The 16,755-nt window shown below is 38.9% G+C and overlaps 1 protein-coding gene across 1 annotated transcript in view; it reads left to right on the top strand.

Moving 5' to 3' along the window:
* Positions 1–16,755, top strand: part of ABCB1 (ATP binding cassette subfamily B member 1) — a 220,523-nt gene that overhangs the window by 176,896 nt on the left and 26,872 nt on the right. The window contains exons 16-22 of the mRNA XM_033193869.1: positions 1,137–1,298; positions 2,178–2,354; positions 2,922–3,068; positions 5,754–5,861; positions 7,890–7,967; positions 10,668–10,751; positions 15,948–16,151. Of these exons, the coding sequence (XP_033049760.1) occupies positions 1,137–1,298; positions 2,178–2,354; positions 2,922–3,068; positions 5,754–5,861; positions 7,890–7,967; positions 10,668–10,751; positions 15,948–16,151 (960 nt within the window). The remainder of the gene's footprint in view (positions 1–1,136; positions 1,299–2,177; positions 2,355–2,921; positions 3,069–5,753; positions 5,862–7,889; positions 7,968–10,667; positions 10,752–15,947; positions 16,152–16,755) is intronic.

Here is a 16,755-nt window from a genome sequence, read left to right as displayed (position 1 = left end):
ACTGGAGAGAAATACAGAGTAACAAAAATTATGAGCATTTGGAAAATTATAAAGGTTAGAGAAGTCTCAGATAAGGCCTGGATATCTGGCTCTGTTCCTTTGTGAAAATGAAAGAGACTTACATGACTCTTCAATGTTTCCATAATTCTTCTACCTAGGAATAAGTATCACCTATTAAGCACTTACTGTGGATAAGGCATAGTGTTGAGTACTTTATGTGCATTATTTTATTTAGTCATCACAACTACTCTAAGAAGTAAAGAGTATTACTATCCCCACTTTACATATGAATAAATTGAGCCTCACACAGGCTCCTTGGATAAAATATTTTATTGGATAAAATAAATTCATAAATTTATTTCAGGTTAGTGTGACACTGAGGTCTGGACTTTGCTGCCTCACATTTATTGTCTGTCTTGTTCATCCAGGGGGTCATGTGGGAGAGGATATTATAATTCCTAGGGCTGATGACTAGCTGGTGTGTACCAGTACAGCACAATGGCCTGTGTTTGTTTTGATTGGCCAATGCCTGGGCTGTAGGAATTTGTTGGTTTGTACAAGCCCCTGATTATTTTATTTTTATTTTTATTTTTATATTTTTTTTTGAGACAGAGTCTTGCTCTGTTGCCCAGGCTGGAGTGCAGTGGCATGATCTTGGCTCACTACACGCTCTGCCTCCCAAGTAGCTGGAACTACAGGAGCCCGCCACCACACCCGGCTAATTTTTTGTATTTTTAATAGAGATGGGGTTTCACCGTGTTAGCCAGGATGGTCTCGATCTCCTGACCTTGTGATGTGCCTGCCTCGTCCTCCCAAAGTGCTGGGATTACAGGTGTGAGCTACTGTGCCAGGCCCAAGCACCTGATTATTGTTGCAAATTTACATTAAATAAAATATTTGGGGGCTTACATAATATTAATATGTGACTGGTATATTTGTGTTTTTATTTATTACAATAAAACATCATTTTAAACTATTATCAATTGTCTATACATTTATTGAAGTCAGAGGCTATCTTATATAGATTTGATGGTTTTACAATGCCCACAGCATTGGTTCAGTAAATATATGTTGAATGGATAAGTTTCTTCATGTAATTGTTAATGTATTCAAAAACCAAATTTCTCTCTCTTTAGGCCAGAAAAGGTCGGACCACCATTGTGATAGCTCATCGTTTGTCTACAGTTCGTAATGCCGATGTCATCGCTGGTTTCGATGATGGAGTCATTGTGGAGAAAGGAAATCATGATGAGCTCATGAAAGAGAAAGGCATTTACTTCAAACTTGTCACAATGCAGGTATAGTTTAACTTCAGAATTTTCCTAAGTCATCTCAGTGATAAACTGATTTTGCATTTAATGCTAAAAATAAATATTATTTGATTTGATTATCTTAAAAAGTAGGAAACAACACTTGGGGGATTCAGAATGACACCAGTGTTTAAGATTTTTTTTTTCTCTCTTGAAAGAGGGGAAAATAAAGAAGGATAAACAGATAACAAAAATTAAAAGGTTTCAAGGTGAGTTATCTATTATAGTAGTCAGTAGCCACATGTGCCTGTAGAGCATTTAAACAGTAGTGAATCTGAATTGGAATGTTTTAAGTAGAGTGAGCACACCTTGTTCTGAAGACTTAGTGCAAAAAAATGCAAAATATCTCAATTTTTATATTGATTACATGTTGGAATGATATCACAGGATATCAATAATATATTGGATATATGAGGTGAAATAAAATATATCATTAAAATTGATTTCACTTCTTTCTTTTTACATTTGTTAACGTGACTTCTAGAAAATTTAAAATAACATGGCTCACAGTATGGCTTGCACCGTATTTCTGTTGACAGCACTGATCCAGAGTAAACTTGACTGAGTCAAAACACCCACAAAAAAGGGCATGAGAAGATAAGATACATGGAATGAATGCCAGTTTATTTCAGTATATACAGTGGGAATTCTTCTTTGGTGGTTTTCATTTCCAAATATCACACACGTATACAGACACACACAGACACATGCACACACACACACACAAAACAACCCAGCAGATTAGCTTTATCCTTTTCTGCAGTTACTAAACAAATTACTGTTTTCCTTGATAGCTGACATTCAGTGATTAGCTTTCATTGGTTAACACAGCCTAATGAGCTTATGCATATTTCTTGTTTATTTTAGACAGCAGGAAATGAAATTGAATTAGAAAATGCAGCTGATGAATCCAAAAGTGAAACTGATGCCTTGGAAATGTCTTCACATGATTCAGGATCCAGTCTAATAAGAAAAAGATCCACTCGTAGGAGTGTCCGTGGATCACAAAGCCAAGACAGAAAGCTTAGTACCAAAGAGGCTCTGGTATGAAGGAGGATGCGGAGTTTGTTTTAATCTCACCAACTGTGGTTCCCCTAGTTTGGTGGGCTAGGGCTGTGGTAGGAGTGGGAACAAAAAAGGGCTATCCAGAATCCTCCTGTCCTATCCCCTAGAATGTTCCACAGGCCAGGATGTCAACATTTTAGAATCAGGTTAGAATTTAAGAGTGTTAATTTATACAGTAGAATTTTTAGAATTAAAATTTATAATGTAAAGAGACTATAGCGGGTCTTCAAATACCAAAGTTTCTATTCTGTTTATTCCTGCTTATAAATACTCTTGTCAGGTTCTGAGTACCAAATAAAAGTTAAGTGTTTGTGGAAGCATCATTTATTTTTTAAAAAATAAGGGAATATTGTAGCAACATTTGTCAGCATTTTTTTGAAGCTAAATAATAATCATTATGACATTTTTTAAAGCAAAATTGTCATCACTTATTCCTTGATAAGGAATAAGGATAGGATATATTCCTTTACAAATTTTTGTGCATATGTAAGAACTGTATATTATAAAAGTTTTTAACTAACTGTTGTAATAATTTGTGTTTCCTAGGATGAAAGTATACCTCCAGTTTCCTTTTGGAGGATTATGAAGCTAAATTTAACTGAATGGCCTTATTTTGTTGTTGGTGTATTTTGTGCCATTATAAATGGAGGTCTGCAACCAGCATTTGCAATAATATTTTCAAAGATTATAGGGGTAAGTGTGATGCCCATTTGTGTGATTTACTTGTGAGTCCTGATGGAAGAATGAATGAATAAACTGTGTTTGAACTGGGATACATAAGCAACAAAATCCATTATCTTCTTATGAAACTAATTGGCTTGAAGATGTAAGAATGGAAGTCTGATTTGTGATAGGAAAGCTAACTTTGTGAACCTTCCTTTGTTGTCACAGTTAGTTTCTGGCCTGGGCAACTAAGGACCAGCTTCCTGAAATAGTCAATGAAAGTGATGAGATGACTTTCTCATACCTGCCAACATTGGACTCTGAACAAACCTTGTGAACTCTCATTTCACCAATATGCAAAGAGAGTTCCTCAAATGTTTGTCAGACTGGCTTGAGAATGCACTGTTCTCTAACGTACATATTTTCCAGGACATGAGTAGGCCTAGCATGCTACTTTTGTAAGATGTAATTTTCATCCCACTTGCTAAGGTTAAAACAAATAGGAGCAGCTGCCTAAAGATCGAGATTGACATATGTTGGTTCCACCTCATCTTAATGGTGGCATTTTTAGCAATAAAGTTACGATCTGAAAGGAATGCTTTCTGTTTAGTGATATATTTCCAAACATCAAGCTGAGGACACCCTTGCCGTAACTGCTGAAAACATTGTGGAGAAAGAGATTGATCACCACAAGAAGCATAAGCTAAACACTGACTTTTGATTCTACAAAACATATATGACTATTCAGGTCTACCCATGCCTGGCTAGCTTATTTCAGTTTAATATATTCATTCATGAATTCATGTTTAATGATATTCATGTTTAATATTAAATATATTTATTCAAGAATTATTATTATTTTTTTAGTCTCGCTCACTCTCGTCCAGGCTAGAGTGCAGTGGTGCGATCTTGGCTCACTGCACCCACTGCCTCCTGGGCTCAAGCGATTCTCCTGCCTCAGCCTCCTGTGTAGCTGGGATTACAGGCCTGCACCACCACACCTGGCTAAAATTTTTGTATTTTTAGTAGAGATAGGGCTTCACCATGTTGGCCAGGCTGGTCTCAAACTCCTAACCTCAAGTGATCCACCTGCCTCAGCCTCCCAAAGTACTGGGATTACAGGCATGAGCTGCCATGCCTGGCCTCTAGAATTATTTTTTGTGTCTTCTCTGTGCCAGATATTTTTCTCTAATTGTTGAAAAAAAGTCTGAGAATGTGATCAAATGTCTGATTCTGTAGAGTATATGGTCCAGGGCAGGAGTCAGCAAACTTTTTCTATTAACAGTAAGATGGTAAATATTTTAGGTTTTGCACGCCGCATGATTTCTGTTACAAATACTCAACTCTGACCTAGTAGTGCACAAGGACAATGTGGAAATTAATGAACACGACTATGTTCCATTAAAACTTTATATAAACATTTGGCCAGTGGCCCATAGTTTGCTGCTCCTTGCACTAACATATGTCTTGCAGGTTTTTAGGGGATGGGGGGAGGGGTAGACCGTGGTGTCATCAGAGAAAAAAAAAAGGCAGTGGTTAAGTTAGGAATGGGTTTGGTTGTAGCAAAACCTCAACTTATGATTTTATACTTTTCTCATTCTTCATATAACAATAAGTCTGGAGGTAAGTGTCCCAGGGCTGGGATATTAGCTCTTAGATATTGAATAGGCAACCGGATATCTGCCTCATTGAAGATAGTGGGCTCTGCATCAGATTGCTTGGATTTATATCCTTGAGTCATCCCTTGTTGGCTGTGTTGACTTGAGCAAATTAATTACCTTTTCTGTACTTCAGTTTCTATCTGTGTAAAACTGTGATAATAAATCATTCTCCAGTCTGGAGATGGTTGCCAGGATTAGAGGAATAGTATATATGAATTTGCTTAGAATAATGCCTGGCATAGAGTAAGAATTTAGTAATTGTTATGATTTTTGTTAGACTGACTAGTCAAAAAATTATTTAATCTTTTCAAAAATCCTTTTTGTCGTTGTTGTTTGTCTGTTTTTTTATGAGAGGTAAAGTTGTCTGTCCTGGGCTAGGAATGCGACTGTCTTACAAGACTGATTTTGGCCCACTGTGAAGGGAGATACGTGTTTTCTTTCCCTGAGGAGTGGTTGTTCTCTGTGTTCCTTGAGTCCAAAACATCCCATTAGCCCTTATAACCATCTCTGGAAAACATTTCATGTATGGTGCTAGGTCAGGTAGCTGTAGTTTCCAACTGGCTCTCTAACTGGCCATCCTACCAAGAAGGCAGGCTCAAGGAAACGCCTTTCTTTTTGAAAGGCCCGGGCTGAGTGAATGACTACCGCTCTGTGGTTCACCAAAAAAACCACATCAGGTTTTCTCCAGATACCTCAGGACAGTTTGTCGAAATAGTAAAGCAATGAACTGCCGTAAATGTAGTTCCAACCAAGGGAAGAGAAGAGTATTTGTTCTGATTTCAACTTTACACAGTTGAGGTGGCACTCATGACTCCAAGAGGGAACCTGAGCAGAAAAAATATTGGACCAGTTTATGAATGATAGACTTTTTCTTGGCCTCCATGGAAGGCAGAATGCAGATAGCTTTAAGGCTGGCAGTAGGAAAGCCAACCCCGATTTCCAGTGTACTGTGGCTCTCCTGACCCCTGAATACTGGGCCAGATGGGAAATGGGTCAGGTCCAGGATGGGTTCTTCACTGATTGAACTAAAAATCCTTTAAATGTTTTCTCACAGGTTTTTACAAGAGATGATGATCCTGAAACAAAACGACAGAATAGTAACTTGTTTTCACTATTGTTTCTAGTCCTTGGAATTATTTCTTTTATTACATTTTTCCTTCAGGTAAATGTCTCCATTTTCACTATATTCATTTTGAGAAATGCATCATTATTCAACTGGGGGGATTTATAAACATCGATGTAATTGGCCTTTTAGTAGAACTTTTCTATTAACATGGCTACTAATAGCCAAGTTTTTCTGACATGGTGAAAAAAGATGTTTGCCTCCTCTGTCTCCCTTGCTTACCTTCTCCTCTCCACCCTCACCTCCCGCAATGAAACCAGAGGGAACAGAGTGTTTGACCTAATATGATGACTGGAGGTGAAAGGCAGGGACTTAAAAATGGAGTGTGGAGGAGCTCTGGATATAAGTTTGGATATAAGTATTGCCAGTAAATATAAATACTCAAATGTCTTCCCGTGTTCTAAAAGAAACAAAAAACATAAACTGGTGTTCTAAAAGAAACAAAAAACAAAAACCGCATAAACTGGTCACACGGGTTTAAAAAGGGTTTGAAGAATTTATCACTCAACTTTTGTTCAAGAAGAAAGAACCATTTCAATGATGGAAGAATGTCAATCCTCTAACAAAAAATGTAGGAAACATTTGTAAAGAGTCAGATTTTTACAGCTTGCAAATCATTTGGCTGAAATGAAATGGCAAGGAATTAAGTACTCTAAAAGTTTAGTATGAGGGCCTGGTGTGGTGGCTTATGCCTGTAATCTCAGCACTTTGGGAGGCTGAGGCTAGTGGCTCACCTGAGGTCAGGAATTTGAGACCAGACTGGCCAACATGGCAAAACTCTGTCTCTGCTAAAAATACAAAAATTAACTGCGTGGTGGTGTGCACCTGTAGTCTCAGCTACTCAGGAGGCTGAAGCAGGAAATGTCTCAGGAACCCAGGAGGCCAGGAGGTGGAGGTCGCTGTGAGCCATGATCGTGCCACTGCACTCCAGCCTGGGCAACAGAGTGAGTCCCTGTCTCTAAATAAATAAATAAATAAATACCGTTTAGTATGATAAGACAGTGTTGGTTTTGGTTCAAGTGCTCCTTATACCTGTTTCTGATTTTGTGTCCTTGGGCACATAAGTAAACTGTCTAAGCCTATTTCTTTAGCTGTAAACTAGGGGTACTGGTACCTGCCTCTTGATAATTAAAAGGATCATGTGACCAAGTACCCAGGCCTGCGTGAGGCAGTAGTAGGTAATCACTTATTAATTGAATGACTAGCCCCCTGTAATTTTTAAAGATAAAACTGTGAATAGATATCTTTATTCAACATGTAAGCATGTATTACGTTTTTTTAAAAATAGAATATTGTTCTGGACATTATAGGAGGGGGAAAAGAAAAAACAGACTGAATTCTTTCTTTACTAAGTACTTACAGTCTCACTGGAGAATTTGTCCTTACTAGAATAAATGTGACACTCTTAACTACTTACAGGATTGCCATACCAGCTATTAATACCACAGGTGTTTGGAGGAGGTAAAGATTGCTCAATGTAAATTTGGTTAAGAAACTTGGAGTGAGGCAGGCTTTGAGTTGTCCTTAAATGTTGACAATTTGAATTGGTGAAGCAAAAGAAGTTAGAGGACTGCCTTTATAACATCATGGTGCTTGGGGGTACTGGAACCTAGCTTGCCTGGAAAACAGGTGAGAACAAAGTCTGTGAATTATAGGAACTTAGAAGGCCAGAGATAGCAAAATGCGTAAAGATGTTAGACCACCCAACTCCTCTTCTTAGTAACATGGGGAGGGAGTCCAGTGGGTAATTGAAAGCTCAGGCTCTGGGTTCCCATTCTGGTTAGGATTCTCGTGGATCTGGATTAAGATTCCAACTCTGCGACCTTATAACTGTGGACTTTGGATCTTATCAGGCTCTCTAAACCTCCGTTTCTTCTGTAAAGTGGGCTTTTCTGTCTATACCACCTGTACAGCCTTGTGCCATGGCACACAGTCTCAGAAACAGCAAGCCCTTGAAATCAGGCTTTCTGACTTTGTCTAATCTCCTGCTTTAGCAAAGACATCAATTCTCCCTCCTTTTATGTAATTGGTGGCTGAGTCTCTGACAAGGCATGTTCCTGCCCACAGGGCTTCACATTTGGCAAAGCTGGAGAGATCCTCACCAAGCGGCTCCGATACATGGTTTTCCGATCCATGCTCAGACAGGTATGTTTATTGAGGGCTGTGCCCTGGGATGTGTGCCCCTTAGACTCAGACAGTGGGAGCTCTCTCTTGTTTCCCGGGCCTAGCTCCTATATTGGTTGTTCCTCAGTCTTATGTCAGAGATGCGACTGAACTGCCCCCTAGGTGCAGGCAAGGCTCTACTGTCTGTCTGTTCTGGGTAGGCACAAGGAACTGGACCAGTTTGAGACAGAGCCTCCAGAATGGATTCACCTCCAGTCTGTGTCTCAGCAGTGGTGGTCAGTGTAGGCAGAAGGCATCTTTGATACTCCTCATCCCTTTCCTCTCTTTCCTTCTTTCTTCTGGGAAACCCAGGGCACGAGTGTTTCTTTCCGTCAAGAGATGCCCTGTGTACTCTTTCTTTCTACAAATCAAAACATCCCTGTGACCCATTCCTCACTGCCCATTCTCTTTTCTGAGGCTAGTCTGAAATAGTAGTTCAAGCTGCAGTGTTACTGGCTGATAATGGGTTTAATGGAATGCTGCTCACATTTTGCAGCTTCAAAACCCTAACCATTGACACGTGTGAATGTTTTCCTGGGGAAATGGGGAAGGAAATTATAGGAATGTAAATCAGAGCAGCCCAGTTCAAAGGGGAAAGTTCCTTTAACAATCATGAAAATTTTGTATGTGACCTAATAACTTTCCATTTTAAAAATCACTAATCACTTGCCATTGAGTAAAATGATGCTTTAGAAGTCTGTCCCAGATGTGCCAGGGATACTCGAACCCTGGCTAAGAGGCATCAGTTTGGGGTGTTAGATTTTCTAGAGGGCATTCACATTTTGCCAGCTGTCTCTGGTTCCTCAGTTCTTCCCCATTCCTCCCATCACCATTTAAAAACAAAATCTATTTATTGAAATTGTTGGCTAGTGACTGACAGAGCCAGGACTGAATCTGAGTGAGAGAGCACGGTTTGATGGGAAACCCTGTCCTTGAACTCTTGGGTTGAACTGTATTCATAACTCAGATTCCACTTAGGTCTACACTGACCTTGCTCCAGGGCCAAATTTTCCATTACCCAACTAGCCTCCAGGCCAACTGCTACATCCATTATACTTTGGCAGCTGAGCTGATGGTTAGTGGAATGCCTCCTCCATAAATTGTTAAGTAGGGCAAGCATTTATTAAGTGCCTTCTGCTTACAAGGTCTAGTACTTAGTATTGTAAGGCATTCAAACCTGAATGGTCCCTGTATTCAAGGACGTTACATTCCTGTGCAGAGACACTTTTAACCACTTAAGAATATTGAAAAGCAAGTTGATACATACTATAATAAATTATAGCACTATTTTTTCTAAATATTTTTGGGAAAAAATGATAGATACTTCTTTAACGTAAATAGCCAGTTTAGATAACTTCTTAGGGACCACAGTTATTTGTAAAACACATAAATTCACACTTCAGATTCACAATCATGTTAGTATCTGTGTATTTAAAAGTAAATGGTTTTACAAAGAAAATCTTATTTTATGTTGAATGTTACATTTTAATCTGGATTACTTTTGTTGATTTCTTTTTGACTCAAATCATTTGTACTGCCCTGAGCTACATTTATGTAACTGCTTGTTCAACCTCTCTATTGGATATCTAATAAGGGTTTCACTGTTTAAGATTTCCAAAATTGAGCTTTTGACTCTTCTCCTCCCCACCAGACTTATTCCTTACCCCCTCTTCCCCCATATCAGTAAGCAACAGCTCCATTCTACCAGTTGTTTGGGCTAAAAACCTTGAAGCCATCCTTGACTCTTCTCTTTCTATTAACATTGCAGAAGCTTCCTAGCTGATCTCCCTGCCTCCATTCTTATCCCAATCTGGTAGGTTCACCTTAAAACAGCCAGAGTCACTTTTCTAAAATAGAAATCAAGTCATATCCCACTGCCCAAACCTGCTGAAGGCTGCCCGTACCTCACAGGATAAGGTCTGGAATCCTGACAGTTGCCCTAAGGCCACACACTATTTGGCCCCCACTGTCTCTCAAATCTCATCTCCTACAACCACCTTTTTCCAACACAACATCTTACACAGTGGCTCACTGCCCAAGAGTAGGAGAGGGGAGGATCAGAGGAGCCAAATGAGAACACAAATCTGTCCAGAGGAAGGGGAGGCTTTTACAAATTCACACAAAGGTTCTTTTTAGGCTGCTGGCAGCCTTTAAAGCTTTCATGCTGGTGTATGAACAGATCAGGTATGCCTTTGCCTCAGGGCCTTTGCACATGCTGTTTCTGCTTTCCCTGAGGTATTCTCATCCTTTCCTTCATTCAGGCCTCTGTTCAGATGTCCCCTTAGACAGGCCTTCTCTTTCCCCTCCCCAGTCGCTAAAATAGCACCTCCCCTCACTTTTCTGTTCTTCTTACCCTGCTCAATTTTTCTTTTATTTGTACCTTCCATCTCTAGAATCTAAGCTTCACAAAAGCAGCTACTTTGTCTTTTTTGTTCGTACAGGTCCAACACTTAGAAATCATGCACAGGACAAAGTAGGCACTCAGAAATTTTTGTGACAAATGAAATGATCTATGTATGTGTTTTTATATTAAGTTTCTTTCTTGTGTATTGAATGTCGCATCCTGGGTGCTAAATGCCAGGGATATAAGTATAAACAAAACTGACCCTGTTGCTGCCCTCTTGGAGCAGGGAGTCTCATAAACAGAGCTTTAAGATAATAAAATCATTTTCTGTGCCACAGGATGTGAGCTGGTTTGATGACCCTAAAAACACCACTGGAGCATTGACTACCAGGCTCGCCAATGATGCTGCTCAAGTTAAAGGGGTACGTGCCTCCTTTCTACTGGTGTTTATCTTAATTGGCCATTTTGGACCCCGGCATGAAACTAATTTTCTCCTTACAGGTGTTAGTTATCATCATTAAGAAAATGTTGGCTAGATATCTAACCTACAAACATATCACATGCTTTTTATAGCAACATGTTAACTATTTAAACATTATATACTGTAGAGCATATAGATAACTTAAAAACCTTTTGCTATTGCTGTTATTCATGCTATTAACAAGATGCATGGAGAATAGTTATTTAGAAAAGAGAGTATAAAGTGCTCAATCAACATAAAACAGTAATTGCTCCTGAAGAAAGGATGTATTTAATTGCTGTAAGAAAGTTTAGGGTCACTGTGGTTATAGAAGGGAGGGAAGACAATCCTCTAAACTATAGATTGAAAGAAATGAAAAGCACATTAAAAAATTAAAGCAAGGATAGAATAACTTTAGTCTTTATCTTTAATAGCTTTAAACTTTAATAATTTTAATAACTTAAATTTTGCTACTATATGAATCTCTTGATATAACTAGATACTATTGAACCAGCAGGTTTTGATTTTTGGCTGAAGTGACAATTTCTTCTACAACTGTTTATGGCAAAAGTTCACAAAATGATGTAGAATTTGAAAAAATTCATGTGATCTCTGGTGTGTCTTTTCCCCTCTTGAACCCTATCCATCTTTATCTTTAAATCTTTCTGTAAGATAGTACTATACTGACATTTCTTCTATCTAATATATAGGGCTTCTTTAAGAATAAATTAAGCTATGAATGAGGAAACACATAGAGTTATAACATTGAAATATAAACTTTAGGAGTCCCTCTTTTTCTGTTGTTTGGAATAGTTTCAGAAGGAATAGTACCAGCTCCTCTTTGTAATTGTTGTTTTACTACAAACTTCTTTGCTTAAAGCAAACAAAACAATAAAAATCAAGATTTAGATCAAGTTGTATAGAATGTAATTACACGTGCACGCCTGTAATCCCAGCTACTTGGAAGGCTGAGGCACGAGAATTGCTTGAACTCAGGAGGTGGAGGTTGTAGAGCTGAGATCGCACCACTGTACTCCAGCCTGGGTGACAGAGCAAGACTATGTCTCAAAAAAAAAAAAAAAAAAGAAAGAAAAAGAAAAGAAGACAAAGTAGCTGGAATAGAGTGAGTGAAAGGAAGAAACTGTGTGAATAGGCCAAAAGGGGCAAGCATAGAAGGAGGCTGTTGCAGTAATCCAGGACAGACATGATAGTGTTTTAGACTAATGTGGTTATACAAAAGGTTATACAAAATTATAAGATATAATTAATTCTGGATATATTTTAGATGTACAGCCAAGAGAATGTATTGGTTGGATTAGATGATGGATATGAGAGAAAGGGAATTTAAAGATGACTCCAATTCTTTTTTACCTGCACAATGAAGAAAAATGGAGTTGATTTTTTGTTTTTTTAAAGAGGTAGAGTCTCTCTTTGTAGCCCAGGCCAGACTACAGTGGCATGATTATAGCTCACTATAAGCTAGAACTCATGGGCTCAAGCAATCATCCTTCCTTCTCCAGCCTTCCTGCTAGCTAAGACCACAGGTGTGCACCACCATGTCCAGCTAATTTTTAAATTTTTTGTAGAGACAGGGTCTCCCTATGCTGCCCAGTCTGGTCTTGAACTCCTGGGCTCAAGTGATCCTCTTGCCTCAGCCTCCCAAAATGTTGAGATTACAGGTGTGAGCTGCCATGCCCAGCTGGAGTTGATCTTTATGAAATTCAGAAGCCTGTTGGAGAAGCAGGCTTGGGGGAGAATGGAGAGTTCTGTATGAGACATGGTAAGTTTGTGATGTCTGTATTAGACATCCATGTGTAGATATCAAGAAAGCTGAACTTTGCACTGCTAACTTTAGTAAACCTTTTATATAATTGGTTTACCAAATAAGTTTTACTATGCTTCTCCATTCATTCTGGTCCTCAGAACTCTATAGACTCCTACTCTGTAGGAGGAATATATGTGGGACAGTGAGCATTAGTCTCTGGAATAAAGGAACAGTAACCAGTGCAATGTGACATTGCACAGTATGACACAGATCCTGTGGTATGGGCTCATGTGCCTTGATGGACAAATATCCCGCATCACATTTGACGTGGAAGACACAATCCTGGAGGCAACTCAGTCTTTTGCAGCAGAACCCGGAGCAGATGTATTCAGGGCATTCTGTATTGCAGTTTTTCTTCCTTCCTCTCAAATTCCTCTGGTGTTATGACCTGCCTTAGGCCACAGTGAGTTCCCATATTTGTAAAATTGATGGTCACTTTTTCCCTCCACAGTGCTGTTTGTGAGGCCCTTTGCTGTATTCACTGTCTCTAATTGCCTGCCGGGGTCAACCTTCTGCTTTTCACTTTTTTTTCCAAAGACACCTCGAACTGGCACTTTCATGGTCCTGCCAAGATGGCTGCACTCACCTTATGTAAGCCACTCAGGCAAAACTGTTTTCCAGAACTTAAAACAGTGGCTAAAAAGGAAAGACCAGAGAAGAGAAAATGAGCAGGTTGGCAAATACTGTCAACTTAGGAAAGCCCAATGTAGCTGTTATCACAGATTGGCTGAGAGAGGACTGTTGGATCTACTTTACACCACTAACTGATCTGTTTTTGGCTGACAGGTTTTGGTTCCTCCTCTCAACCCTAGTCTTTACAATGAAAATTTTCTGTCTGCTAATCTGTGCTCTTCCATTCATCTTAGTCCTCATATTTCTATAGACTCCTACTTTGTAGGAATAGATGTAGGACAGTGAGTGTTAATCTTTAGAATAAAGGAACAGTAACCGGTGTAATGTCTGAAGTGCTAAATCAAATGAAGCCAAGGGGTTAAATCTCCTTGCAGTTTAAGGTCTTAGACTTTTTAGTTACTCTTTTTGGTACATTAAAGAATTTGCTGTCTTTAATCCATCTTATTTCTTTCTGTGGCCCTTCACTACTATCCAAAGCTGCACATTTATATGTCTGAAAGGTTATATAGTCAGGTAATTCCTCTGCCATGAACTCACACTGAGAAGTGATTCTAGGTGATATTCTAAGAGCTTCTCTCACAAGCACATAAGTCAGTAGCTGCAGTGGGAAATGAGCTCTGAGTAGAACGTGTAGATACTGAGAACAGGAGCAACCTGTATCATCCCTGTGGCACAGCCATTCTCCAGCTTGCATCCTTTGACCTTCAAACTAAAGATGTGAAATGCAGAGAGCTGGCTTTGAAAACCATTCTAGTCTGATTTATCCCAAATTTGGCAAATCATCCCTTTAATATAAGCTCAGTGATTACATCAACTAAATGTACAGGTGTTATATTATTTATGATATCTCTTTCAGCCCTGGTGCAGCTCCATGGTTTGGAATTTAATGTATTTAAAGGCTACTGATAGTTATAGCGCTCTTTTCCTAAGTACAATTATGGTGTTTATATCAGACAGGTGTTAAATGATTTTGTAGGGATTAGTGTAGGGATTTATAAAGGATTCTATTGCTACCATAAAGGGGTCCCGATGCAGATCCTGAAAGAGGGTTCTTGGATCTTGTGCAAGAAAGAATTCAAGGCGAATCCATAAAGTGAAAGCAAGTTTATTAAGAAAGTGAAAAAATAGGCTGGGCGCGGTGGCTCAAGCCTGTAATCCCAGCACTTTGGGAGGCCGAGGCGGGCGGATCACAAGGTCAGGAGATCGAGACCATCCTGGCTAACACGGTGAAACCCCGTCTCTACTAAAAAAATACAAAAAACTAGCCGGGCGAGGTGGCGGGCGCCTGTAGTCCCAGCTACTCGGGAGGCTGAGGCAGGAGAATGGCGTGAACCCGGGAGGCGGAGCTTGCAGTGACCTGAGATCTGGCCAGTGCACTCCAGCTTGGGTGACAGAGTGAGACTCTGTCTCAAAAAAAAAAAAAGAAAGTGAAAAAATAAAGAATGGCTACTCCATAGGCAGAACAGCAGCATGGGACGCTCAGCTGCTTATACTTATTATTGTTACTTCTTGATTACATGCTAAACAAGGGGTGGATTATTCATGAGTTTCCTGGGAAAAGGGGTGGGCTCTTCCCAGAACTGAGGGTTCTTCCCCTTTTTAGACCATATAGGGTAACGTTGCCATGGCGTTTGTAAACTGTCATGGCACTGGTATGAGTGTCTTTGAGCATGCTAATGTATTATAATTCATGTATAATGAACAGTGAGAACAACTAGAGGTCACTTTTGTCACCATCTTGATTTTTGGTAGGATTTGGCTGGCTTCTTTACCACAGCTTGTTTTATCAGCAAGGTCTTAGTGACCTGTATCTTGTGCTGACCTCCTGTCACATCCTGTGACTTAGAATGTCTAACCTCCTGGGAATGTAGCCCAGTAGGTCTCAGCCTTATTTTACCCAGCCCCTATTCAGAAAAAGCAGGTCTGGGGCCAGAGCAGGCATTTGGAATAGCTTGAGGGCACAGAATGTTCCCAGGGTAGAGGAGATATGCTGGACTAAATTACAGAGTGATGGACTAAACTGACTTTGTAGCTTGACTTTTGGTTTCAGAGTTGGAAATCTGGTTTACAGCTGGACTTTATACAGTGGTGGATTAAATTCACTTTGTAGTTTGACTTCTGACTTTAGAGCTGGAAATCAGCACACACTAATGAAAGTCATGCTTCAGACTCCCTCTGGAATTCAAGGGGAAGACAATAATGCCCGCTTACTATCTTAAATTAAATTCCATAATTTTCAACTCTGTATTTTTTCCAAATTAAACATTATATCTCAAACAGACCCAGATATATTTGAATATTATTAATGACAAATATTAGGCTTAAATTATAAGTAATTATATGCCTAACATTGGAAATTTCATAATTCCTAGTTTGTCAGACTCCTTTATCTTGCTGATTTGCAGGGATTGCTTTAGTAATGTTGCTGTGATTAACAAAGGTTTTCTTGGTATTAAAAGATCCGAAGAAATAGGAATATGTAATTGAACTCTAGATTGTTGATATTCTACTTTCAGCATTCTGAAGTCATGGAAATTCTTACTGTAGAAACTCAATAAACTTATAAGTAAATCTTTACTTTTTAGTTCATTACTGAGAAAATAATGAAGATAGTCTCATGAAGGTGAGTTTTCAGAAAATAGAAGCATGAGTTGTGAAGATAATATTTTTAAAGTTTCTCTAATATGTTTTGTTTTACAGGCTATAGGTTCCAGGCTTGCTGTAATTACCCAGAATATAGCAAATCTTGGGACAGGAATAATTATATCCTTCATCTATGGTTGGCAACTGACACTGTTACTCTTAGCAATTGTACCCATCATTGCAATAGCAGGAGTTGTTGAAATGAAAATGTTGTCTGGACAAGCACTGAAAGATAAGAAGGAACTAGAAGGTGCTGGGAAGGTGAGTCAAACTAAATATGATTGATTACTCAAGTAGAGTAAAATATTCTAATCAGTGGTGTTTTGTTACTCCCTGCTGCTTACTGTGCTCTAAGAATGTGTTTCTATTTCTCAAAGCAATCTTTTTTATACTTATTCAGTAAATTAGAAACTTACAGAAAGTAGCAAAGCCAGTTCTTGACTCAAAAACTGATAATTAACTTTAACAAACTTTTTCAATTTTCAGGCCATTGTCTTCACACTGTTCTTCCTTCCTACCCACTTTCCTCCTTCCCTTAGTTATTTTCTTCTTTCTTTTCCCTCACTTTCACTCTCTCTCCACTCCTTCCTTCCTTCTTTCCTTTTTTCCTTCCTTCCCTTCTTCCTTCTTTTCTTTCTTTTCTTTCAAGGTTAAATCCATTCCTTTATTGAGGAAAGTAAGCCCATTTTATTTGTACATGTAAGGGGGGAGATTAAATATGGAAAAACCCTAGGGGTATTTATTATATCTGTTTTAAATTACTACCACTCTTTTTTTTTTTTTTATGATGCTCCTCTCTTCATCTTATTTCTATTTATCTTTACCCTTTTTTTACTTCTTTTTTTTCCCCCTGCATGCTTGTCTA

The sequence above is a fragment of the Trachypithecus francoisi genome, unplaced genomic scaffold, assembly GCF_009764315.1.
Source record: "Trachypithecus francoisi isolate TF-2019V2 unplaced genomic scaffold, Tfra_2.0 Lachesis_group4, whole genome shotgun sequence".
NCBI lineage: Eukaryota > Metazoa > Chordata > Mammalia > Primates > Cercopithecidae > Trachypithecus > Trachypithecus francoisi.
This window is presented reverse-complemented; position numbering and strand designations above follow the sequence as displayed.